This window comes from Python bivittatus, unplaced genomic scaffold (assembly GCF_059951505.1).
Source record: "Python bivittatus isolate LINGU-HERP-01145 unplaced genomic scaffold, Pbiv_v1 ctg000700_np1212, whole genome shotgun sequence".
Classification (NCBI taxonomy): Eukaryota; Metazoa; Chordata; class Lepidosauria; order Squamata; family Pythonidae; genus Python; species Python bivittatus.
The window spans coordinates 83,331,502-83,358,310 of NW_028277098.1; the positions used below are offsets into that span (position 1 = coordinate 83,331,502).

At 39.6% G+C, this 26,809-nt stretch overlaps 1 protein-coding gene across 2 annotated transcripts in view; it reads right to left on the minus strand.

Moving 5' to 3' along the window:
• Positions 1-691: 691 nt before the first annotated feature.
• HNF4A (hepatocyte nuclear factor 4 alpha) overlaps positions 692-26,809 on the minus strand; it is a 73,611-nt gene continuing 47,493 nt past the window's right edge. For both annotated transcript variants that reach the window (XM_025167776.2, XM_007420832.4), the window contains exons 2-10: positions 23,078-23,252; positions 22,145-22,239; positions 18,577-18,683; positions 15,765-15,920; positions 11,903-11,990; positions 10,539-10,694; positions 8,077-8,313; positions 6,912-7,037; positions 692-4,310 (exon numbers count right to left, since the gene is read on the minus strand). In XM_025167776.2, coding sequence (XP_025023544.1) covers positions 4,168-4,310; positions 6,912-7,037; positions 8,077-8,313; positions 10,539-10,694; positions 11,903-11,990; positions 15,765-15,920; positions 18,577-18,683; positions 22,145-22,239; positions 23,078-23,252 — 1,283 coding nt within the window. In that variant the 3' untranslated portion in view covers positions 692-4,167. The remainder of the gene's footprint in view (positions 4,311-6,911; positions 7,038-8,076; positions 8,314-10,538; positions 10,695-11,902; positions 11,991-15,764; positions 15,921-18,576; positions 18,684-22,144; positions 22,240-23,077; positions 23,253-26,809) is intronic.

Sequence of the window (26,809 nt, forward strand, 5' to 3'; positions counted from 1 at the left end):
AAGTTTTAATTGATTGAGACTGCATAAATCAGCCCATGAGGAAAATTAATTGTATTGAAGGGAGAAATCTTTTTAGATGAGACAGATCTATGTTACAACAAGTATCTGCTTGGATCTAGTTCTTCAGCACTGCAAATGTGTGACAAATCTTCAGCATTAGTATTAAAAACAGCTTTAAGAACTTGCAAAATTTGTTACCTGATTATTTGGAGCATTGGTGACATTTTGCTTATCAACAAGGAATCAACTAGAATTCCTCTTGAGACATTTGAATGCACAGGTTATGTATTTTGAGTGGTACAGCCTTGAATAACTTTTGATTACAACTTTGTTCTTGATGTACATGAGTATGTACTGTATACATGTACATTACACACAAGATCTTTACAGGTTCATGCTTCATACTTTATACATGCTGAGCAAGCCACTTTTTTATCCCATGCTTTTTGATTTAACATTATGGATGAACACAGCCAATTGTGGTTTATTTGGAACACCATGGTTAAAAGAAACTAGTCTTAATGTGTGTGAATCCAGCCCATTTCTGCATCATTTTCCTCACTCTGAATCCATAAGCGTTTCCACCATGCCACGCTGGTTGACAGTGAAGAAATATACAGGAACTAAAATCCCTGGATTTAACATGAATTGATCTGCTTTCATCTTAGAAATAACTTCTGTCTGTGAATGGTTAGAAAAGATTTTTGTATTTATTTTTTTAAAACATGAATAAAGAAATACAGGTCTGTTTCCATTGGAAGGCGACAAAAATTAATATACTGTACTAGAAGATGGCATGTAGTAAATCTACATCCAAAATAACTTCCTCCAACCTTGATACATAAAACATTGGTGCAGTTGGAGAAGCAGTCCTGTAATTTACATTGTTCATATAAAATATTGTGATTTCATGGAATCAATATTATTTACACAATAATTTAAAGAAAAATTATTCAGCCCATCATTATAATAAATTACATAGCATAATAGGGTCGTGTTTGGCAAAATTACAATACTTAGAGACACTGACTGTGTGCTGGCAGGGTGCTTATTTTGGCATCTGTCATAAAAGGACTAGATCCTAAGTAGCAGCCTATAAATGATGGTCAATTAGCAGTAAATTGGCTTGTTTCCAGTAAGAATCTGCCTTGAGCCCTTTTTGGCAGGGATTACTTCAGCTGTCCTTTATATGCTGACAAAGAGATGACTCCACAAAATTTGTGTTCATCATAAACAAGTATTTCTACAAACTATCCTTCTACTTTTTAAAAGCAAGAACTAGAATGCCACAGGTTACTACCCTGTTCTCTAAAGCCACCAATGTCTTTCCAACAATTCTGAGGAGTTATATGATTCTTCAAGAAACATATTAGAATTGTAAGCAAATTTCCATACAGTTGAAATAAAGGAGGAGGTCTACCTTTAGCATCCCCTAGCCAATCTCGGCTGATCTTGAAAAGCTAAGCAGAGTGGGCTTGATCAGTGTTTGAATGGAGCACACCAGGCAATACTAGGGCTGTAGACTAGATTTGGGGAGTTAAAAAAAAAAGGAAACTACTGTAGATGGATATGTTCATGAAGTCACCAGGAATCACACTCAGCTCTAAGAAGATGTTTACCTTTGGCAATACCTTAGTACCTAAGCATGTACTTTACACGCAGAAGGATCTGGGTCTAGATGTTTTAAGGGTAGCAGAACTGGGAAATACTTCCTCAAACTCAAGATAGCTGACACTAGTAAGAAGGGAAAGCTGATTCAATATACCATTTTTCTGATGCCTTACAAAGCAACCCAGTATTGCACATCAGGAGAGCATGGAATGAATTCTCAACTCACATGGGATGAGAGGTTCAATGAGGTATGGTCAGAATCTGCTTAATCCCAGTATGCTGTTCAGAATAAGGAATCTGCAGTATTTCAGGCTCTCAAATGTTTAACAATAGTAACTTCCAAAGCCAGTTTGGCATAGTGGTTAAGGCATTAGGCTAGAAACTAGGAGACTGTGTTTCTAGTCCCACCTTAGTGACCTTGGACTAGTCACTTTTTCTCAGCCCTAGGAAGGAGGCAAGGGAAAACCACTTCCAAAAAATCTTGCCAGGAAAACTGCAGGGACTTGTCCAGGCAGTCGCCAGGAGTCAAAACGGTCTTGAGCACAAGAAACAAAACACATTCCAAACAACCCCCTCCCATTATATTGCTAAAATGAAGAAAGCTTTGGAGTGCCTTCCCCAACTTGATGCCCTTCAGATATGTTGGGATGGTAACTCCTAGAAGGCTGACTAGGAATTCTGGGAGTTGCAGTCCCAATATATTTGGAGGAAATCAAGTTGGTAAAATGGATTGGAGTAACCTTGTATAAAAAAAACTGAGCACAGGTTGATATTGGTACTCAAAACAGCTTGGGGGCTCAGAATTCTTTAATTCTAAGGGTATATGTTTGGAATCAGGCTTCAACTGGTGGATCTCAGGGTAGTACAATAGTTAAAAATACAATCATATTCTGCAAGTCTGAATCAATCCCCAGTCCAATGTTACCAGGTAAACACTGAGGAGGGTGGTGGATCACCTTATGGCATCTTTAAAATTGTCCTGTGAGTTAAGCCTACATTTTTCTAAGAAACTGAAATGGCTGTTCATCAGAGAGAATAATTTGACTACTACTATCCTAAGATAAACTGAAGCAAACCATGGGGCCTTAATCGTCTGAGTGACTTTTAGTTCTTTTTCAACTTCTTTGATTTAACTCCTAAATGTCAAATTCTGGCTTGTTAAATGTTGATTACTGAAGAAGAAATCATTGCAGGGTCTGTTTCTGTCTGCCTCCTGTGGCAGCTGTCAGCTATAAGAAAACTTCAGGTAAATGTCATAGCAATCCAAGTATAGCCTTAGGATCATATACAGAGCCCTTTCTGTAAACTGCAAGTTCTGGTGAAGAAGTGCGGTTGGTCCATATAGAGACCAACCTGTTTGGCAGTGCTGAGATCAGGTGCAGGTTCATTGGCATCTCATTATTGTCCCCTCGGTTGTTTGCAACATCATTGTGAATAGGAAGGGGGAGAAAGCCATTTGCTCATTTGATAGGACATTCACCAAAACATGCATTTCCATCATCACTAAATTCTGTTTGGATCCATTTTTTTCTTGAATAGAACTGAATGGAATTCTCTCTTGGACAGAGAACAGGGAGCCCCAGGTTCAACAGAGCACTTTGACACAGAGGCATGTCCTCCCTCTTTCCCCTCCTAGCAAAGGGCAAATCTTGTGCTCTCAAAAACCATCAGACAAGGCTGAAGGAATGATCTGTCAATGTCTATTAGTCACAAAATCTTCATATGCAGAGGCAGTGGGCTTGAGTGATAGATCCTGAAGTTAGCAAAGAAGATACAGTACAGTGTTAGAGGAAAAGAATGCTTAACTAGATGCAACAAGGCAATACTTTGTTCAGCATGAGGGTGCCTCCTCACAGAAACCACTAATCTACCAGATGGACAAAATATTAGTATACAACAACTGTGCTTGAAGAGAGCAGACTTTCATCATTTAGTGTTATAGACCGCTAGAGACAGTGGAAGCCTATGAGCCTAGACTTTACTTGTAGTATTTCCCGAAGGCATTGGAGCAGGCAGTAACAATGCTGTGCTTCAGCTACAACAAGTTCAGAGTCTCTGCATCTTCGTCGTTTTCCTGTAAGGATCAAGCCTGTCTGGAAATGTGTAACTCCATAATGTCACAGAAAGAACTGTTTAGAGATGCTCCAGTGAATGTGGCTTGATTCTCTCTACCATTCAGTCGGCTGCCTCCTTTAAAAAAAAGCAGATTTGTAGAGAAAGAGGGGGAAAAAAGTAGTGGCAGTGACAAAACAGGCAAGTCAGTGCAATTTTTGAAATAGTCACCAACAGATCTAAAGTTTGACATCTGGCTCTCTTTGGGAAGAATGAGGCTTCCATTGAGGCTAGTCTGTAAGTTCCACAGCACTCAGGTACAGCCGCTTGTGAAGATCACTTCTTATTTCCCCCCATGTAATTTCCAAATAAGAAAATAACACATTTTTGCCCTGGGAAATCCCCATGAATGTTCCACCTCCAGAGTGATTGAGATGAGAATGAGAGAGTTTTTTTTCTCCATATCATGGTCTATGAGTCATCGATTCCTCATTCAGCTGGATGCTAAATGACCTCTTGCTTTGTGATGGTGGGCTGAGGGACTGAACTGGGCTGTTTGGCTACAGTTGCGATGGCCCCCGGAAGAAGTTTGTATTGTTCAGCTCCAGAGCCAGCTGGGGGAGAAGGCTGGGGAGTTTCCGGAGTGGCTATGGGAAGAAAGACTTTGTTACAAAATAAACCATTGGACAGACTTGGTCAAGGCACAAATATTTTTCATATATAATCCTATGTACGTTAATTCAGAAGTACATTCTACAATGTACCATGTGGGAAAAATCTAACATGCTGTACATAATATGACAATAACTTTATTACAATGAAAATGAGATGAACATGTGTGCAAGCTTTCAGGTTCTTCAGGATTATTCATCAAACAAGATATTGCAAGAAGCAGAAAAGCCCAGAAACTAAGCTGGTATTTCAGCCATGAGGTCTACAGTAGATGGAAACTGCAGATTAAATACGTTAGGAGAGGTAGCATTGGTGAAGCCCACCTAACACTTTTGACAAAGATTAATGCCTGATCATCTTAGTTTGGGTGTTCCTAATTTTGTCTCTGGTAAGGATGAACTATACCGGCCTCTGGTTTAGCCGAGGGCAGAATTAAAGTACCCTCAGAGTCTTTTGATCAGCAAAGCTGGAAAATAATTTTATTTGGTGCACTAGGGTAATTTCCTACAAGATATGCTGCGAGCTGCATAGGTTTTAGCTTTCAGATATGTTTGCTATGCCAAAGTACAATGTCTACTAGACAGAATGAATATAGAATAAGACCACTAAAGCTCATGAATTTATTACTGCAAAATGTAGTCTTCATAGTGAGTGCTAAAAACTACATTGCAAGCAGGGGCCAAGAGTCTGTGGCCATTCATCTTGTTTGGACTCTGACTACCATCAGCCACAACCAATGTGGCCAGATAATGTCTACTGAATACAAAATGCCCTCATTGCCAGCTACTTTTATATTTATTTATCTGTTAGATTTATACCCCACCTGTCCTCCAGGAGCTCAAGCAACATACATAGTATTCCCTCCTTCTTATTTGTGAAGTAGGTTGAGCTGAGAGAGAGAGTGCTAGCTTAGAGTTACCCACTGAAATTAAATGGCTAAAGTAGACTTCAGTCATAGTCCAGCACTTCAAAGGGTCGGGCAAAGTAGAGAAGGGAAAATAAAAGAAGCAGGGAAACAGCCAAAGTAGGGAGATGCCTACAATGCCAACTCAAAGTTAGACAGGCTGAGAATAGTTCTAAATAACCTCAAACAGAAACTTTAAAAAAGATCCCCCACAAAATCTGCATTATGAGGGATTCAGATTCCCCAGATGTTCATTACCCAAGCTTACAGATACTCTTCTTCACTCAACCAGGAATATTCTTTACCAAGAAAAACTTTTTACTTGGAGGTCTAATTCTCACTACAGCCAAATATGCAGCCAATAGGCTTTCAGCCCCACTAGGTAAACCAGACCGGAAAATCAACTCCACAGGCAGACTAGAACTACACTGATTGTGCTGTACCTCTCCTGCTTCTTATACCCAGTGAATCAGGGAGGCATTTCTCTGAGCCACTTCCAAATATTATCTTGTTTTCCAGGATTTATAGAATGCTTCAGCCCTCTTAATGGTTCTTGCACCCCCCTTAACTCTACAGAGGCATAAATGGTGGGGATATTGGTCACCAGGGCAAGGCTACCACGTATAGCCTCCCCACATGATAAGGAAGTGGAATAAGATCTGGGGGTACTTTTCTTATGGACACTGCAGTAAAATATTTCCCTCAAATAATAAAATAATACATCTGACTCTCTTTAGTATCTATGAAGAGCTGCTACTAGATAGTGTAGCTTTCTTCAAGATGGTGTCTTCCAGAAATGTTGTACTTCATTTCCCACAATTATCATTCACTATGGTCTATAGAAAGAGGAGAGTGCGAAAGCTGGCTTGAAACTCAACATTAAAAAAACTAAGATCATGGCATCTGAACCGATCAATTCCTGGCAAATAGAAGGGGTAGAAATGGAAGCAGAAACAGACCATTTATTTGAGTTCCAAGATCACCGCAGATGGAGACTGCAGCCATGAAATTAAAAGATGCTTGCTCCTTGGGAGGAAAGCTATGGCAAACCTAGACAGCATATTAAAAAGCAGAGACATCACCTTGCCGACAAAGATCCACATAGTCAAAGCTATGGTTTTTCCAGTAGTAATGTATGGCTGTGAGAGCTGGACCTTAAAGAAGGCTGAGCACCGAAGAATTGATCCTTTGAACTGTGGTGCTGGAGAAGACTCAAGAGTCCCCTGGACTGCTAGGAGGTCAAACCAGTCAATCTTAAAGGAAATCAACCCTGATTGCTCATTGGAAGGATTGATAATGAAGCTCAAGCTCAGATACTTTGGTCACCTAATGCAAAGAGAGGACTCTTTGGAAAAGACCCTGATGTTGGGAAAGATGGAAGGCAAAAGGAGAAGGGGACGGCAGAGGATGAGATGGTTAGATAGCATCACTGAAGCAACGAGCATGAAACTGAGCAAACTCAGGGAGGCAGTGAGGGACAGGAAGGCCTGGCGCGATATGGTTCATGGGGTCACGAAGAGTCGGACACGACTTAACAACTGAACAACAACAACATGGTCTATAGAAATTGAACATAACTGGGAGATATCATTTTGCTGAAAGGCGGTTTACTGTAGTTGAGAACAAACACAGCATTCCTAGACAGATGAATCTTTTAAGCATGAATACTCACACAATTGTCCATTGTGGATCTGAGGAGGCATTGTGTTGGCCACAATGACATTTGTTCCCAAATTCTCTTGAATAAGGTGGGGATGCAGAGGATGATGATGAGCATGAGGCGTGTCGCTTGATGACCCTAAAATGATTAATAGGAATCTAAGTATTGTACAATATTCAGTGCAGAAAATTATATTCCATTCTAATCTTTGAAATGATCTCAGTGTCAATAACCATTTTGAGGACAGGGAATATATCAGGTTTTACATCCTGACTTCCCAGGCTAGACTTAAATTATTCTGTTGATTAATAGTGGAAGCATGGGCGTGTGAAGCCCAAATCACAAATGCATTTTGGAAGGATCCAAATTCATTAATCCTGGCTAATCAAATACTAGTGCCTGTATTCCATTTTACTCAATCAATTATATCTTGGTGGAAAAAAGATATACAATAGTTTATGTTTACAGCATGCAATCTAAGTATGTATCCTGGGCAACTTAGAATTTGATGGAAAACTGGGCTACAGCTTCTGTGTATATCTGGAAAAGAATAAGAGATATGCAGTTCTCCCCTACAATTAGCTGTGACCCACAATTTCTCTGCTTCAAGTAATATCCTCCCTTAGCTGTTCTTCAGCTGCTTTGTAGAGGCTGAAGACACTCATTTTACCAAATTCTTTGCTGTAAAGAACCTGACACTACCTCACAGTGTGTAATTCCAATACATCTGGAAGGTGCCAGTTGAGCAAAGTTTGGTCTGGACTCTAGTATGTCCTTGGCTGAGCTACAGGCACAGGTTCCCTGTTATTAATGAAGCTGGGCAAGCCAAAATGTTCATTGTCTGACAGAGAGTCTGAAGTCTGTTGAGTAAGTATCTCTCAATGTGTCATCTTTTCAAGCAGGCAACTGAAACTGTGGGAACAGTATGAAAAAAGTATTCCTTCTCATAAAATAATAATCTTTTTACTGTACACCAATTGCAAAGTATGGCCACTAAATAAAAACAAAGGACTAACTGAAATCTTGCTTTGGGAGGAAGATCAGAGTCTCAAGAAATTTTATGTTTCTTTTTCCTCCAACTGAAGTGAGGCTCATAGTACGTTCTGCACTTGTTTTTCATTCTAGGGGCAAGAGTCCTGATGCCCAATGGCAGGAAAGTTTCTGCGACAATATTCACCTCCAAGCAACATCTCTTGCAACAAGTTGTCAATTTTGGCCATGCCAAACAGCTTAACAAATTGGATTTGCTCAATCATCTGCCATGTGATGCTCTGGAGGGTGGGCAAGAGAAGCAACAGCTCTCCAAAGCGTCCTCGTGAGTCATACTGTCGGTCATTGATGTAGTCCTCCAGGCTGACCTGGACTTGATATCGCATCCGTTTGATCTTGATTGGGTCACTTAGGCCTTTAGCATCTGGAATAAAAGGTGAGATATTATATATTATGCCAATTTTCAAGGACAGATGTATTGAAAAGAGTGAGTGGTACTGTTGCAGGTGATTTGGGGTAGCTTCTTGTAGAATGTTGTTCTTTAAAAGGAAAGTTACTAGCTAGTGAGCTATGTCACTGATCCATCTAGCCCAGTATTGCTGACCCTGATTGGAACCAGCAATCCAAAGTTTCTGGCAGGAGTTTCCCTAGCACACTTGGTGCTGAAAGGGATTGAGTCTGGGACTTCTACATGCATTTTGCCACTGAGCTAGATACTGAAAAGGCTGTGTCTGCATTATTCCCATTATTTTGCCTTTGTGCATGTTTGCATGAGCCCAGATTACATAAGGTGGGGGTGGGGAACTGTGGCACCTCACATGGCCTTTGTCTCCAATGGCCATCAGCTCCAACTGGGCACAGACAATTGTGAGAAGTGAGGGAGCTGGACCCCAATGAGTTCGCCTTCCCAGGTATAAAGGCAGATATAAATTAATACAGGGTCACTATAGTTTATGAAACAACTTTCATGAACAACTCTGGATTATGAAACAGCACCACCAAACACAACACTGAAGACATGATTCTTGGATCTTCTATAACACCCTGATCATATGACTGTGCTGGGGACGGGATAAAATCTGCATCAACTATGAAATATGTTTTCCTTTGCACCTGTCATTTCTTTTTAATTTATTGGGGGCTGGCAGAATGGAACCTATGCAGGTTGATTAAGTTTGGATGAAGCTGTAAAACAGGATTACTGCCTCAGTAGAGATTTTATTTGGAATTGCAATCTTTTTTTCTCTCTCTCACAGAGCATCCTGGCATCAGTATGCCAGTTCAGTGTTCTCTATATTTCCTCCCACATTTTTCCAGACCTGATCTGTGGCAATTAAAAAGAAATAGTATGCAAGTGTGCAGTGTGATTAATACAAGGTGCTACTGAGGCTTATTACTTGTTACTGATCATAGACAGGGAAGTCAGCAATGAAATGCCTATTAACTGTCCTTTCAATAGACTTCTTGATTGTCTCTATCTGAGTTTCTATTCCTGTGGAAGGTGAGAGACTTTAATTACAGGTAGTCTTCGCTTACTGACCACTTGTTCAGCGACCATTCAAAGTTACGATGGTGCTGAAAAAGGAGACTTGCAACCGGTTGTTGAAGTTGCGGCCATCACAGCATCCCCATGGTCACGTGATCACCCTTTGCAACCTTCATAGCTGGTTTCCAACAAAGCCAATGGGGAAGCCAACAGGAAGTGGCAAGTCATGGTCATGTGACATCACACTAAATGACCCGCGGTGATCTGCTTAACAATCACAGCCAGAACTGACAAATTAACATTGTAAGTCGGGCGTGGTCATGTGACATTTCCCTTTATGACCACGTCGCTTAGCAACGCAGTTGTTGGTCCCAAATGCAGTCGGCAAGTGAGGACTACCTATACTATACTGTTTTCTTCTCACAGTTACTGTTATTTATTATACTGCAGGAGTGCTACTTGGCTATAATGAAAGGAAACAACTGAAAGGAAAGCCCTCACTGGTGAAGCCAGAAACTGATGCTAAGACAATTAAAATGCTTTATTCAAAGACCACATAATAAGCTTTTTGTTGCTGAACTCCCAGGTTGCTGTTGGGAAAATACTTCCTGAATTATCCTTACTTATGAATGTTCATTATAACACAATCTTGCCCAACCTGAGGGCCTTCATCCTTGGGCAGGAACTTCAGTTCCCTCGCTCTCATGCCCAGTATGACCAAACCAATGTGTAAAGGTTATAGGAACTGAAATCCAACAAACCTGGAGGGCCCCAGATTGGTCAGATTGATCTAGAACAGCAGTTCTCAAACATTTTGGTCTCAGGATCTCTGTACATTCTTAAAAATGAATAAGGACCCCACAGAGCTTTGGTTTATGTGGGTTATTCTCACTGATATTTACTGTATTAGAAAGTAAAACTGAGAATTTTAAAAATATTTATTTATTTGACTTCACGGACCCCATGAAGTGGTCTCGGGGACCACACTTTGAGAACCACTGAACTAGAAGAACTTTGACCATGGAGAAGAGTATTGCTGAATAAAATAGCACAATAGCATTAATGATTTGAAGCTATTAATTCCTCAGTAGTGCTACGCGACTACAGTTTTAAAGGAAGTATCCTTAGATTCCTTTTCTAATTACTCAAAAATAATCATCTACCTGGATCAAAGAAGATAATGGCTTTCAGACAAGCATATTCATTATCATCAATCTGCAGTTCTTGAAACGTTAACACCAGCTCATCTAGAATTCGCACAGCTACGCGGCTGATTTCCAGCAATTCTGGGCAGTTTCGGGGGATTATGTGGTCATTTCCTGCAGGAAAATGGGGGTTAATTCAATCAAATTTCTTCATTCTTTGGCTTACAGAACATTCATTATATAATTTGCTGTCCATCAATATAACAACTGATCTTTTTTCTTTCCACCTAAAAATCAGTGCCAGTTCGATGTTTTAAGATAATGGAAATATTTTCTTATTCTTATGCTAGCTATTTAAAATCAAAAAACCAACCACACAAACAAGCGATCAATTCCTCTCTAACAAAACCACTGTAATTAGATAAGTGTAGCAAATTACATTTTTTATATTACTAATAAGGTCCTTGTGGTAGAACTCTTCTGTTGAAATGTCAGTATCGTAAACTAGAGCTTAAGGATATTTGTGTTATGTTATTTGTTACACATCAAACTTTTCTGGTCAATAAATGGCTCTCCTGAAGAAAATGGTTTTTCAAGTTCTTAATTCTACCACGAAACCATTTTTAAATGCTGAAGCTCTGAGATAAGACAGCTCCTAGTTGCATATTAGCAATCTAAAGAAATTGTTCAATTAATCCGCCTTCTCATTAGAAGAAATACCAGGAAAAACCAAAAGGATTAAAAGCTAAAGACAACATTGTCTGGATCTCCTATCACAATGAGGAAGACCAGTTGCATACAAATAGATGTCAAGCTGGAAAGAGAGCATAGGCTGTTGTTTTTAAAGAGCAGAGGACAGAGAAGAGGAATCAACATCACACAGAGATAGCCTTCTTTCACTTCTGTAAACAAGCAGATCTCTTGCTTCAGAAACTGTAAAGTCAGAGATGACAGCAGGACAAGGGAACAGGAAGTAATATCTCTCTCAATGCACATTTTATTCTCTTAAAATCATTGCCTGCCTCTAACCTCATTAAAACAGATAACTGAAATCAAACAGATGATGAAAGGTACAACCCTGTAGACCAGTGTTTCCCAACCTCAGCAACTCCAAGAGATTGGACTTCAACTCCAGCTGGCTGGGGAATTCTGGGAGTTGAAGTCCACAAATCCTGAAGTTGCTGAGGTTGGGAAACACTGCTATAGACACTTACTAGATATAATTCCCTTTTAGCAAGTGGGACATTTCCAAGTAAACATACAGGATTGCACTCCAAGAAGTCTGACAAATGCCAGCCCGTTTTGTTTTTTAAAACCCACCACATTGAAAAATCTGCTGAACATTTAACGGGAGAAGCATCCTGGTAAATGAAGCTCTTTACCTAGTAGAAGGATGTCTTTGAACACCATCGATCGTTTGGCTGCCCCCAGTAAGAGATGTTCCCCTGCATGTGCCCGTAGCAAAGCCACCTGCAGGAACAAAGTTCTATTGTTATTAGCTGATAGAGGAAGACATAGCGGGCACAGCAAAGAGCTAAGGGGTGCCCACCAAGGAGGAGCAGAGAAAAGCATCTCCCCTTTGAGGACCATGTTATTGGAGAGCACAGTATGAGCTGAGCCCTTGTAATCATGACCCCCCAAAGCAATTGTGTTTCTGCCAGGTGGCACATTTTGGGGAGGAATATGAAGATCTTTCTTATTTATTCAGAGCATGCATGCTTCCAAGGTTCAGCTGGCTGGAGTGAGGGAAAAGAGTGACCACATTTAAAAAAAAAAATCTAAAAATAGTTTCTTGAGAGCTAAATGACCAGTTAATAACATATTTTGAAAAGTAAAACTATATGAAAATTACATAAGGCAGCAAAATATATTTAAGTCACAACTTACATGATAAAAATCAGAAATAGGAATACAAGTAACAATAAAATAGCAACAAAGCACTAATGTTCTAAAATTCCAAAATGGCTCTTTAAATGTCTGGAGCCCAAACTATCATCATATAAGTGCCAAGCAAAACTCTCTGGGGAGGGCATTTCAGAGATGGGGCACCACAACCAGAAAGGCCCTTTCTCTAATAGCCACTGGCTTTGCCTCATAGGATAGAGGTCCCTGGTGGGAATGATAGAGTCCTGGTCAATGAAAATAAGTGGATATGCTCCTTCAGGTACTAAAGCTGTTACAGTTTATGAATTAATACCAGCACTTTGAACTGGAGTGGAAGTAGACTGATAGCCAGGGCAGATGGCAAAGTAATCACGCAACATAGATAGAAATCCTAGAATGTAGAACCTTGGAAATCATCTAGTCCAACTACCGGTCCATTGTTTACATCCCAGCCTTTGTTTAAACACCTCCAGAGGTGAAGAGTCCACTAACTCTTGGTGCAATTGGTTCCATTGTTGAACAGCTCTTACCAACAGGAATTAATTCCTGATATCTCAGCAGTCCCAGTAAGGGACAATAAGTAAGACTGCCTTCTACTTGAAGCCTCTGCATCATTTTAAAGACAGTCCCACTTATAATATATTGCAGTAGTCTGTATGGGAAATTATCAAAGAGTAAATAACTATTGCAAAGCTGTATTTACCAGCTGTGAGAACCAGTTTGGTGTAGTGGGTAAGGCATCAGGCTAGAAACCAGGAGACAGGGAGTTCTAGTCCCACCTTAAGCACAAAGCCAACTGGGTGACCTTGGGCCAGTCACTCTCTCTCAGCCCTAGGAAGGAGGCAATGGCAAACGCCTTCTGAAAATCTTGCCAAGAAAACTGCAGGGACTTGTCCAGGCCATCTCCAGGGGTCAACATTGACTTGAAGGCACATCATCATCATCATCATCCAGCTACTTGGCCTTCAGTGACAATGTCAGATCCAGTGCTGCTGAGTGCCATATTTTCCCTGAACAGTGAATTCTCCAAGCACTGTTGGCCAAGGTATTAGGTGGATGCACTGTTCCTAGTTAAGGATGCATTGTGCCTAGTTAATAAGCAAGTAAAAGTACACTGGTCCCCATATTTGGCTGCTTGTAACCAATCATAGGATCATAGGGAGGACCTTTTAGCTCTTTTAGTGTAATCCCTTACACAGGGCAAGAATCCTCAGACTGTCCCAGACAAATGGCTGTTCAAACTTCGCTTGAAAAGCTCCAGTGAGGGAGCATCTATAACTTCAGGAAGCAGGCTGGTACATTGCTTAATAGATCTCACTGTCCTCCTTATTTAGATTTTTGGTCTCTCTCTGTAAAGCTTCCACCCGTTGGTTCTTGCCCTACCTTTAAGCACTATGAACAATCTACACCACTTCCTTATGACAATCCTGTATTGGAAGACTGCTATCATGTTTCCCTTTTTCTGGTTTTCTTTTAATCTTCATAGGATTTAGCCTCCAAGCTCCTCATCATCTTCGTTGCTCTTTGCACTCTTTCTAGTTCCTCAGCATCCTTCTTCTACTGTGGTGACCAAAACTGGAGACCCAGTATTTCAGGTGTGGTCTGACCAGTGCAGCAGTGAGTACTTACTCACATACAGACCTATTAGGAAATTTTTAACATTTCTGCCCTGATACAATTAATTTTTCTGGTGACTTTGAAATTTTTTCTATAGTGAGGGACAGGCAGGTTTTTTTTTAAAAAAATCCTGCTTGGTCTGTTGTTAATGATTGCATTGTGTCACTTTATACCCTTCAATGATCCTCAAGAATGTTCTGAATCTCCTGCCTCACATCTATTTTAAAAAAAAGTCTTTAGAAACAAAGGTTAACACCAAGATGCAGTATGACATGGATGCTTTTTAATGTCCGACTGGGACTTCAGCTTTTCAGCAAACAGTCTCTAAACATTAACTGGAGGATTTGAGAAAGATTGTCTTTATGGGGATGGGCCAATGTGTAAGCACTGAACAAACATGGAGAAATATCATGTAACGAAATCGCTGAAGAGAGTGCTATTTTCCAGAGGCTTCAGTTTTAGATTTGAGACAAAGTAGAGTATGGTGGATTTGTCTGATTCTAGTATCCTAATACTAAATGAATCTTAGAAAAATAAGGGACTGAGTAAGCGACTCTGTAACAAAAATAGTAGCAAGGAAAAGTGCAAACGTTCCATTATACATGAATTGGTCAAATATGTAGGGATCTATGTGGGAGTTTTTACAATATAATTGCTGCTATGGAATTCAGATATGTGACAATCGCCCAACCATAAAGACAGAGCCATGGAGAGTGGAGCCAGGAAAGAATGTACTGCACCAAGAATCTCCAGAACAGTCAGAAGATGAACCTCAGTATCCCCTCAACCAGGAAACACTACTAAAATGCTTGTCCTATTATTATTTTTTTATTTTGGAGGGACAGCATTTTTAAGATGAACAATTTTGGGATTTTAATGATTTTAAAAGAGGAAAATGTACAGGAGAATTCAAACAACCTTTGTTTCCACCCCCTTGGAATGTACAAGAAGAGTACCTGGAAGATACTGTTAACCCTTTTGGCCAAAGGGCAAACTTTTTGAGGGGCGGGGGGAGAAATGCAGGGTTTGCATTTGTAAAAAAGAAAAGAATTATTCTGGCATCCAAAGCTTATATCGTGATGTCACCAAGTAGGCAGAACTGAATTTTTAAAATAGGTTTTGGAAGGAGAGGTCAAAATACTGCACTACCAAAAATTGCCCATGATCCAAGATGCTCTCAGGGCTGCAAAATATGGACTAGCGGTAACAAATAGCCTGCGAGCCATAAATTGTCTACCCCTAGGATAAAGGAAGGAAAGCACACATAGCTTTGCTCAGTTAGCCTCAATGAACATATGTCCATTCGTAGCACCAGTGCCTAAGGATGCCCATGCCCTTTTATGAAACCCAGAATCATATCTAAAAATAGGTCCATTCTGAAAGTCCATAAACCCCTAGCCTAGTCTGATATACCTCTGACCAAAGGTGTCACTGGGATCAAGGAAGCCTACTCAATTAAGAGTGCAGAGGACAACCACCATAAGAATGTAACTGTTCAACTAAATGTCACTAAATTCAAAGCATTTATATGTTGGGGGAATATATTGTTGTTGTTGTTGTTGCTGCTGCTGTTGTTATTATTGCTAACCAATTCAGCATTAGTGTGTATCAGCAAACCACAGTGGGAAGACAATGCCTGCTGGCCAGATGGGTAGCTCAAAAGGATTACAATGCAATAATTTTCAAAATGGATTATGGAAGCAAAAGTTTAACTAGAAGTAAGAGTCCAAAAAAGTGGCTCACCTGATCATCCAGGGGAAGCTCACAGAAGGCTGGGATGTATTTGGCCCATTCCACAAGCACTAATAACTGCTGCTTCATGGACTCACACACATCTGCAATATTTGCAATTTTTTTCCCTCTGATATCTCCGCTAATCCCTGAAATTGGTGATGATATCTGCAAAACAAGAAGAGAAGTTCCATCTAACATTATTCATAGAAAAATGAAAGGAAGCCATGCTTAGTGTGAACCCTCAAAATCTTTTTGAAGGCAGCACAAATCTATTCCCCCCTAAACAATTAAACAAGCATAAATAGCAATCCTGGGTGAGTGGCTTGGATTGGCGAGAAAGCAGTTTTTAACAGTATGTACTCTTACTACCAAGACTTCTTTTAACATTTAATGCAGTAAATTCATAGCTCTAGATCATTTGGTTACAACTATGCACAATCTAAGCATCTTCCCTTAAGTTTACAGTCCTAGTGCATTTTTTTCAGTTTGCAAAGGAACAGTATTTTGTACCCAAAGAATAACTGATAGTACATTTATCATTGTGGTGTAAAATGTGGTTGCAATGGCATTATGACATAATTAACAACAGATCTAGGGCTTTTCCTTATGGCCATGTTAATGAGCATTCCTCCAATTCTAGATTCTGCAGAAGAGTATGCTGGCATAAATTACTCTGCCCTAGCTGCAGTGTCCTGAGTAACAAAGCCATCTGGAACAAATTAAGGACAGCTATTATTGGATTCTGTCAGCTGAATTCCTTCTCCCACCTGATGTCATGTTCTGGCAGGAAAGGCAACCTTAATTGTTCTCCTTAAAGTGTTGTGGTATGGGGTTAGAACATACAACAACTAGCCTTAGAATTGACAATGAAGATATTGAAGTGGTAGATAGCTTCTGCCTTTTAAGGATCGACCATCAACAATAAAGGAACAAGCAATCAAGAAATATGCCACAGACTAGCACTTAGTAGAACAGCCATGAACACCTTGATCAGATCCTGTGATCTGTCAATATTACAAAGATCAGAATTGTTCAGGCAATGGTATTCCCTGTGACACTCTATGGAAATAAAAGTTGGACTTTGAAGAACCAGATAGAAAGAATATTGACACTTTTGAAATTTGATGTTGGAGAAAATGACCAGGCTCAAATTATCCTACTTTGGACACATTATGTGAAGACCTGGTTCTCTGGAGAAGACTCTAATGCTGGGAAAGGTGCAAGGAAAGAGAAGAGAACAGCCAGCAGCAGGGTAGATGGATTCAGTTACAGTGGTGATGGGCACATCTTTGGAGGATCTGAAGGACCAGATTTGGGACAGGTTTTCATGGATAAAATCTATCTCTGTGGTTGCTAAGAGTTGACACCAACTTGATGGCATATAATCATTCAGTCTATAGGGGTTAGGCATTTGAACAGAAGCCTAAAATGGAGAGTTTGGCCTCCTTTCATGTTCCCTGAGTGACAAGTTGCAGGTGCAAAGTCACTCCACATCTCCAGCCTGTTACTTAGGCTAGGTTTGAACACAGATCTAGTGCTCTTTCAGAAGATTTCTAAACCCGGGTCCAAAATTACCCTAGCTGACAAGTTGGTGGCATGGAGGAGGGGATGGCAGAAGCAGAACTGTTAGGAGATATCTCTGTTGCTTCTCCCTGAGACCCATTTCTGTTCCTGTGAGCTAACAGTTGGGTTAACAGGTAGGAGGAGGAGTATGGGGTAAAGTGGTAGCAAGTGGCCATGGCCAGCAGTACCTGGAAGTAACCCTTTGAATAGCCAAAATGGTGTAGAAATAGAAAAAATGGTATTGTAAAGAACCTCTGTTTGGATGTATCTGTTTAAAACTGTATATGTATAGTTTGTTAAACAAAAAACACTATATATATTAGAAATAATCAGAAATTATCTATCTAAAAGCACTGCAACAATGAACATCACTGTAAGTTAGAGAAAAGCAGTATGTGTGTGTCTGGAAAGTTCCTGATCTTTCTCCTCTCCTCTAACACTCTTCTCAAAAATAATACTGTGTAAGTAAAAATTATGGGCCCATGAAATCCCTTATTCGAAAGCTTGCACTACATTCATTGATGACAGAAACCAGGTGGCAGACCTGACTCTCTTTCCTGTTTAAATCAACTTCCTATACAGCACAGAACAAATATTCTCCCAAGGCAGAGCTCTATTCCTGCTTTTTACAAGCAGATCTTGTGCTCTTCCAAAGTGTTCTTTCCAAAGCACTCATCAGGCACTATGCAGTCAGCTACCTCCATAGAACCAGGTGTCTGGTCTCTCCTGCAGCTCAAGACAAAATGGCCATGGAGGGAAATGCCCAGTGATTGGAGGGGAGGGGACATACCTCCAGAGCCTAAAGCAGCCAATAGGAGCTTGGCAGATCCTAGCCCTGACCTTGTCATCACAGCATCATCAACAGAACATCAACATCAACAATAGATTGTGTCCCCAATGAATCATGTGTGGGAGAAGAGGGAAAGCATTACTTTGAAACTGGGAGAGTGAAAGAAGAAATTAAGCTTCCTCTGCAGTGGGCTGAGAATGAAATGAAGGCAACTTCATGGGAACACGTCCATTAAAAATGGTTAGTGGCACATGTTAGCAGGACAAGTGGATGAGACTTTAATCAAAAGGGGAGCTTCCTGGTAGAAACTTATGTATATTTATTCAGAAATAAATTTCCCTGTGTGTGTGTACTTGAAAAAGCACTATTATAGACATGCCAGGTTAAAATGTACATTGAAAAAACAATGGAATATGAGGGTGTTCTAATCACTTTTATACTGATTCTTTCCAAAATAGAAACAAATACCTGTTGCGAAAGGACTTCTGCTTGTAGTAAAACATTAATGGAAGGTAGGCTACTGTCTTCATAGCTAGATCGCCGAGTACTGATTCGATCACGCTCATTTTGTACAGCTGAAATAAAAACCCAACATTAAAGATATCTAACCCATTTACATTATCAGTAGAAATGTGAACAACATTTTGCTCTTGCTTTTCATAATATATTCTACATTTGAGAGACACAAGTTTGAATCCAAGCAGTGTCTCTCCCATGGGAAAAAATTAAATGTATAAGTATGGGGAAAGAGACAATTTTCTTTTCCTTTGTGCACCCCGATATTTCCACCTGAAGGTTGGAAGTCCTATCAGAGCAAACATGGGGAATTGAGGGATGGAAGGGAAATAACAAAAGTTGGCTTAATGGAAATGTTATTCAAAGTTGGATTTCACCCAATAAAAAAGCAATGAACATACATTGCTGCTGCTGCTGACCTGAACTATCAGTAAGATTTTAGCTGGGCAATTAAATGAAACATGGTAATATCTAATTAAATATATGTATGGAATGTTCTCTATGCCAGTGTTTCTCAACCTTAGCAACTTTAAGATGTGTGGACTTCAACTCCCAGGATTCCCCAGCCAGCATGCTGGCTGGGGAATCCTGGGAGTTGAAGTCCACATATCTTAAAGTTGCCAAGGTTGAGAAACACTGCTCTATGCTATTGTGCTCTTTCAAGAAAGTAAGTTCAATTGTAATAACCAGGGATGACTTTTTTACATTTTAACCTCTTGACCTATCACCCAAAGGGGAGAAGATTCCCTCTTGCTTCACTAATGTAGTTTTCCTTGATTGGTGCCAATGTCATGACATTGAGGCTGAGACTTTAGCAGTGCAGGAAGCTAAATTCTTCCACCTGTTTCTCAAGCTGTTATTGCACTGAGAAGCTAGGGAGAGTGTTTTTGTTGTTGTACAACAGGGCAGTACTTTAATTAAAAATGAACAATGTTTACTTTATGCTACACAAAATATTATAAAAACTCTACTATTTCTCCTCTGAATCTTCTTTTCGTTTGGGGGTTTATTAACATTAAAAAATATTTAAACGTTTCAGTCTTCAATTATAGTGGTGCTTCACTATAGGTGCTTCAAGAGTTTGATCATTTTGGGTGTTCCTTTTTGCACCCAGGGAAAATGTATTCTAGTATTTCCTGATCAGGCTTGTGATTGGCTGTAGCTACTTGCTAATGCCCAGGAAGAGATCACCTGAACAAGTCCAAGAAGTACCTAAGTTATCAGCCCTAGTAATCAGATACCTTTCACTCCTCTCGGGGACTAATCACAAGAATATCTCTCTTAAACGATATCTGATTGTTACTGTTACAAGCAGTGCCTCTCAGATTTATTTTCCAATCAGCTCAATAATAGAGTTATAATGAGGCTATACTGAAATGAAAACCCTGCAGTCAGCAGCTATTAATAGGAGGACTCAAGGTTATGCCTGTGCGTTATCAGGAACCCCGGAGCTAAGTCACAGCATGATGTATTCTAAATGTTTACTCAGTATTTAGCTGGTCATGGACCTAATGTAACTTCTATTGAATATTAACAGGAAAATACAAGTTGAGCAGGCACTCTGAACAGAGATGAGGATTTCACTATGCTTCAGGAAAACTGGAGCCACATTCTTAGGAACACTTGTGCCCATGGGTTCTTCTGGTACTAATGTCATGCATCTCCAGCTTCTAAGCATTAGCCATACTAATCGGATGCAGCAAAGCCCACCCAAAGTCTTACGGCCACTTAAAAGTGGAAAGTTTTATTGTAGCATAAGGTGGACAGCTCCCTAGTTATGGGTGGTTTCCACCAGCCCTAAAGAGCAGTGAGACACATTTGGAAAGGCACAGTTGCCCACTAAACTCAATTCTTATCCCAGAAAACATGTACTACAATAATCTATTTTGTGACATCTTGAAGGATCTCACATTCACTAGCACACAAGCTTTGTGGACAAGAACCCACTTCATCCAATGTGGCTGGGCTACATAGAGTCTAACCATATAAAGGAAGGAATATTAAGACCCACATCCTGTTTCACAACAGCTAACCAAAGATCTAAGGGATGCTCAAAGTCAGAAAATGGGAGCCCAGCTTTCACCCTTTTTCATCCTAATAACTGCCAATTCAGAGGGAGGCTGCCTTTAATCTTGGAGGGAACACACAGTGGGCATTCTTCCTGAGCCTGCCTTTAAAGCAATCTAAAATGGTAACCATAAATACATGGTCTGGTGGCAAATTCTATAAGGTAACTATGTATGAAATGCTTCCTTGTTTCTGTTCTAAATCATCATCCATATTTAGCATTTATACCAAGGGTAAACAATGGAAGACTATTTGCAGCCTCTGAAGTTTTATAGTTTTGTTGTTGCTGTTGGTGGTGGCTTATTACATGTGCCCAGAACTCCCCACCCCACCCCTTTCCCTGCCCCACTAGCTGTCATTGCTACTACCAGCACTCTTGGGTGGAAGAGGGAAAGAGGTGTGAAATTTTGCTCCCCAGCAATCTTAATGCAACTAAATTGCAAATCAAGAGGAAAAGAATCAAGTTTAGGATTACTGGGAGAGTTTTTCCAGCAATGTCTTCTCAAGAACCATCACAACGGTCCCAACAATGACAACCTTTGTGCTTCTAGGTGCACATACATGTGTATGAGAACTTCCAATTTGTGATTTGATACTACATGTGATCTTTAGTGCAAAAAGATTGTCCTCCTTTGCTTTGGATACTATATTCCAAGAGTTCAAAACACTTTGTTAGACTTGCAATTGCAATAATAATGATCAATTTCTTTTTGGAAATCCAAATGATATCTTTCCTCCAAATATTACATTCCTATTTTTTCCCAGATAATTCAGATGGCAAACAACAGCTGTTAATTGTGTTGAATCCAGGTAGTCCCTCCCAGTGACACAATGGTGTCTGATAGCAAAACTGGAAAAAAGTCTCTCTTCTCTGATCTACATCCTCAGAGGCAGAGAAAAAGGGAAATTTGAATTTCCAGCTGAAGTGCAGAACAACCATATTTATCCAATGATATGACAATATTGTCTTAATTGCTTTGAGAGCTGGGATTATAATGCAGCTAGTGATGGTTATAAATCCATCTACCTCATTAAACAGATTACCTGTCTATTGTTACCTGTGATACATCATTTAAGACACACTTAGGTACTGCTCCCATGCTGTCTAGTTTGGTTTTCCTTTTGGACCACATGGCGGTATTTATAGGGGACTTCCCTCATTTTACCTTTTCAATAACCTGGCAAAAAGACTGGCTTGAGAAACTGGTCCAAAGTCATCTAGTGAACTTGTGAACAAGTGGTGACTTGAACCTAGATCCTTCCAGCTCCAGTCCAATACCTTAGCTATTATATCATACTCATTCTCAGATACATCAAAGTTCCTTTCAGATGTTTGGGGGCGGGGGGGAAATAGCTACCTTCTATAGAATCTGATAATCAATACAGCAGGCTTAAAAGCATAGTCACACAATGAAAAAGCAAGTTCATTTGGTGATTCATGAAAGGATCTCACCTTCTTTCTTCATTCCTGCTCGAAAACATTTCTTTAGCCTACAATATCGACACTGGTTCCTTTTGTCCTTGTCTACCACACACTGCCTACTAAACCTGCAAAGAGAAGGAGAGAGACATGGGTTGAAAAGAAATCAATGTACAATTTTAACACAGAATGAATTATGTTTGCTGCAATAATACAGTATGAAATGAGGTACAAATTGCAGCCTTTTGATATTGTACATTGTATACCAAATGTCAGAAAAGATCCTCCTTTTTTCTTACATCTCTTCTATATCTTGCTTTTTTACAGACAGGGATCTTTCTTAGCCAGATTAAAAATCTACCTAAGATGCTCCTGTAGGCCTTCTGGACTGAGTGAAAAGGTAGACCACAGAGAAAACGAAAGGATGTTAAAAAAAAAAAAACAGAGAATGGGACCCAGGGATGTTCTTTTCATTTCATAATGTCCAGAATTAGAGTTGGTGGGGGGCCTTGTAGCTCAATCCCATGCTTGATGCAGGAAATCTCTCCATGATAGATGGCTCTTCAGCCTTTTCTATAAGAAGTCCAGCAAGGAAGAAAGTCACTTCTTAGTTGCTAATTGGTTTTGTTATCAAAACTACTCTTATTATTTATGAACTTTTTCCTTACTTCTAACCAAAATCTACCCGCCTGAAGGTAGGTAGATTAACCCTCTAGAACAGCAGAAAACATTCTTTTGGCCTTCTTTTATAAGACCACACTTAATGTTTTTGGAGGATGACATCATGCTCCCAACTCCTTTTTCTTCTATTTTCCAAGCTAAATGTTCTTCTTTCTCTCATTTTTCTTCGATATAGTTCTTGATTCAAGAAAGAACATCTCACAAAGTTGAGCCTTGTTACCCTTTAAATGCTAACCATTTATCTCATCACTTTAGAAATCTTTCTGGTCACTCTGCCTTCCTTACCTGCAGGAATACATATGGTTCTTCCTGACACTTCTTCTGAAGAACCCTTTGCAGCCATCACAACTGGATGCTCCGTAATGCTTCCCTGTAGCACGATCTCCACAAATGGCACACAACACACTGGCTCCAATGTTGTTGGAAGTATTGAGGTTTGTAGCTTCAGATGGGGAAGTGTCTGTTCAACAAGAAACATAGGAAGCAATCATGAACTAACTAGGACACAAACTGGAGGAAGAAATCACTAGGGGTATGCATGTCCACGCACAACCAACAGTAGTAGTAAAGCTTTAAGAAGCTCTCTTATCCATTCAATTTGTCAACACATTGTCCCAATATATATTAAATCAAATCTGCATTTTCCTCATTTTGTATTCATCATCTGCAAATCAAATATTAATTCAAACCAGTATTATCTATATGCTTGCAAACATGCTTTAGACTAAGGCTGAGTAGACACTGGCTTTGGGCACCAACCCTCCTTTTGAATCATTCCAAGATGCAAACCTTCACATTGATGAGAGGTTGCCCCATCAGTCAATGTGGCCAAGGGTCACCATATACTCTTGAGTCAGCACAGCTTGTAAATCTGGAGCTCACAAACAGCATCTTCAACCAATCATTGTTCAACCCCAGCTAGCCAATAGCTAAACACAGAGAACACAAACCAATCAGCTCTCACTCACTCCACTTCAAATATAAGAACTACTTCAGCTTCCAAACCCCATGAAGTAATAACCATCCCTTTCTTCTCAGGAAACAAGGAGGAGGAGCAGGGAGGGGAAGAAAGTGTTTCTAGCAATTCTTGCCCCAAAAACATAGTGTAGGACAGTGATGGCGAACCTACGACATGCATGTAAAACTGATGAACACACCAGTGTTCACCAACACCCAACAACAACTATTCTTCCTGTTTGAGTTACCAAAGAAACTGAATTTGTTTCACTCGTATTTCATTTTGTAATTATTTGGCGTTTCTTTGTATAATACATAGCACCACACATGATTGGACTGTATTTTTTTAAATAAATGAATATGTAAAGAATTGTTTCTCTTTTGTTCAGGGGGGAGGGGTGACACGCCAGCAGAGTCAAGTTAGGCATTTTCAGAATTTTTGACACACCGAACCCAAAAGGTTCACCATCACTGGTGTAAGAGTTTGTCCATCTGTATTAATGTGCATTTGGTTGTTTGCAGAAGCATTTTTCCTGACAGACAGACAGACTATGGGATCATTTGTAGGGGCAGGTTCAATTTAATACTATTAACCAACAGAGGAGCCTTCCTTTCACCATGGCACCAGTCAGCCTGTGAAGTTTGTTAACTATTATCAAAACAAAGAAGCTTCAAAGCCCTTCCTTTCAACATGGCACCAGATAAGCAAATCCAATGCTATACAGGCAAACTTGCAAGCAACCAAAACTCCATTTTGGGGTTCCTCTCCAGGCTGCTGTGTGTATGAAATGGAAGCAGAGGCATGAGAGGCAGTTTCCAATGGGGGGAAAAAACCAGTCCCCAAGTATAGATGAAACATTCTGGAACATTCAGTCTTGAAATAAGGGTGCATGGATGGGTGGACAGACAAACAGACATATCTTCAAGGGTTACCAGGACATGGAGTTTTCACTCCTTGCAACAGGTTACCAGTGATTTGCTGTAGACACTGTTTAATGAACAGGAATGTGCACATTAGAAGGGAGTTGATAAAATCATTCTGTGGTATGGCTCACTATTTATCTAGTACTTCAGATCATTTGAAATGCTCACTATACATTCATTTAGCTTTATTCCTTAAAACAACCCTGTATGGTAAGTTGGTACATTATCCCTGTTGCTGTAGATAGGGGAACAAGTGAGTGGCAGAGCTGAGATTCAAACTAGGTCTTGAATATGATTGTAAATAATACATTAACTAATCTCTTCAGATATTTATGCATAACCCTTTTGCTCAATGCTCAGAAAGCAGTGCACAATTAAAATGAATATCTAACAAGATAAAAATCAATATATCAGTTAAAAACAGAAACAAAAAGGAAAGAGAACTTTAATACACTAAAGTAGAGTAACATAAACTAATAAAAATGCCATTGTCACTAAAAGAAGATGGAATTGACTTAACCTCCCTACAATGGTTACTGCTACAGGTGGTTTCTGCTTTGAGTATTCACTAAACTCATATCTTTACACAGAAATTCCTACACTTTTATGAGATGTTCTTATTTATCTTGTGTAGGGATTTTGATTAAATCCACAGGGATATTTATATTTTTATAGTGAATCCCATTTTAACAAATATTTATTTATATCAGCAAATATTGTGTCAGGAAATATTTGTTTGCTCTTCATGGCTTATACATAATTCATCTGTATTGAATAATGAAGTTTGTGTTTGCATTTTTCCTCTTTAGTGCCTTAGCATTTTACCTTGTAGTTTTGTACAAATCCACACCTCTCTAAGTAGTGGGATATACAACTCAACTGCAAATTATACAGTTTCATATGGGAGAAAGAGGTCATTCATATGTGCTCTTCTCCCAAGACATCTGGGATTTTTAGGAAAGAATCAACACTTGAATTCAATTTAGAAATAAAGTGGAAGCCAATGCAATTATTTCAGTACTAGTGTTAAACGGTATGTAAAATACAGGACTGACAATACTTCTGCACATTTTACAATAGCTGTAATTTCCAAACAGAAATTTAAACAAGTAATAATTAAGTTCTGAATGTAACAGGTAATAATTAAGGTCTGAATTAAAGTAGAGCAAAAAGGAATGTAGTTGCTTTAGCAACAGAAGTACTCCTGATTATTGCTACCACCACTTTATATTCCAAAAGCAAAGATAGTGCCAAGTTCTAAACTTTGGTCTGTTAATGCAAAGGCTGCTACCCAGAAGAGGCGTGGTCCCAAATCCTGGGATGGTTTGCTTGTTGACTAATAGGCCCTTTATCTTGTTTGGATTGAACCTCAGTTTGTTCACCCCCATGCTGTTCTTTACTGTGATCAGATAATTGTTTAGCATTTCCACCATCTCCTTGCCATCATTTGAAAAAGAGAGACAGAATTGGGTGATATTAACATAGAATCAGCTCTGAAACTTCAAATGATCCACTCAGTAGTTCCATATCAAAACTAAAAAGCACAATATTGAGGAACTGCATATACCAAGGGTTTGAGCAATAGTCTCCTACCACAACTTTATAAGTTAAACCCATCGGAAAGTCCCATTCCATATTGACCAAGTACTATAGGACAGCATGGCCAACAGTGCTGAAAGCAACTAAGTGGTTAGCAAAGCTAAGAGACATGCACCTTCTGCCCAGTTTCCAGCATGAATCATCTAACAAGGTGACTGACGCTGTTCCAGTTCCAAGATCCAACCTATATTTAAATTAATTTAAATTATATATATGCTAATTAGTTTTGAAGTTATTACAGTTGACATTTAGACTATAACAGAATGTTTTATTGTTATATTGAAAGCTTCCTTAAGGATCTTATTTTAGGCTTAAAGTCACACATGTATATAACACATTCATTCAGTGCTTTTTGAGTATGAAAACATTTCACTTACACTGTTCCAACAACCTTGCAAAGTGAGTCAGTACTGTATTTTAATAGTATGGGTGGAGGAGAGGGGGTGAGAAAGAAATTAATAACATAGATAAGCTCTAAACAGGGACTTCCTGTTCCACAGTTTAGCTTATTCCCATGAAATGCAATGGTAGAATCTA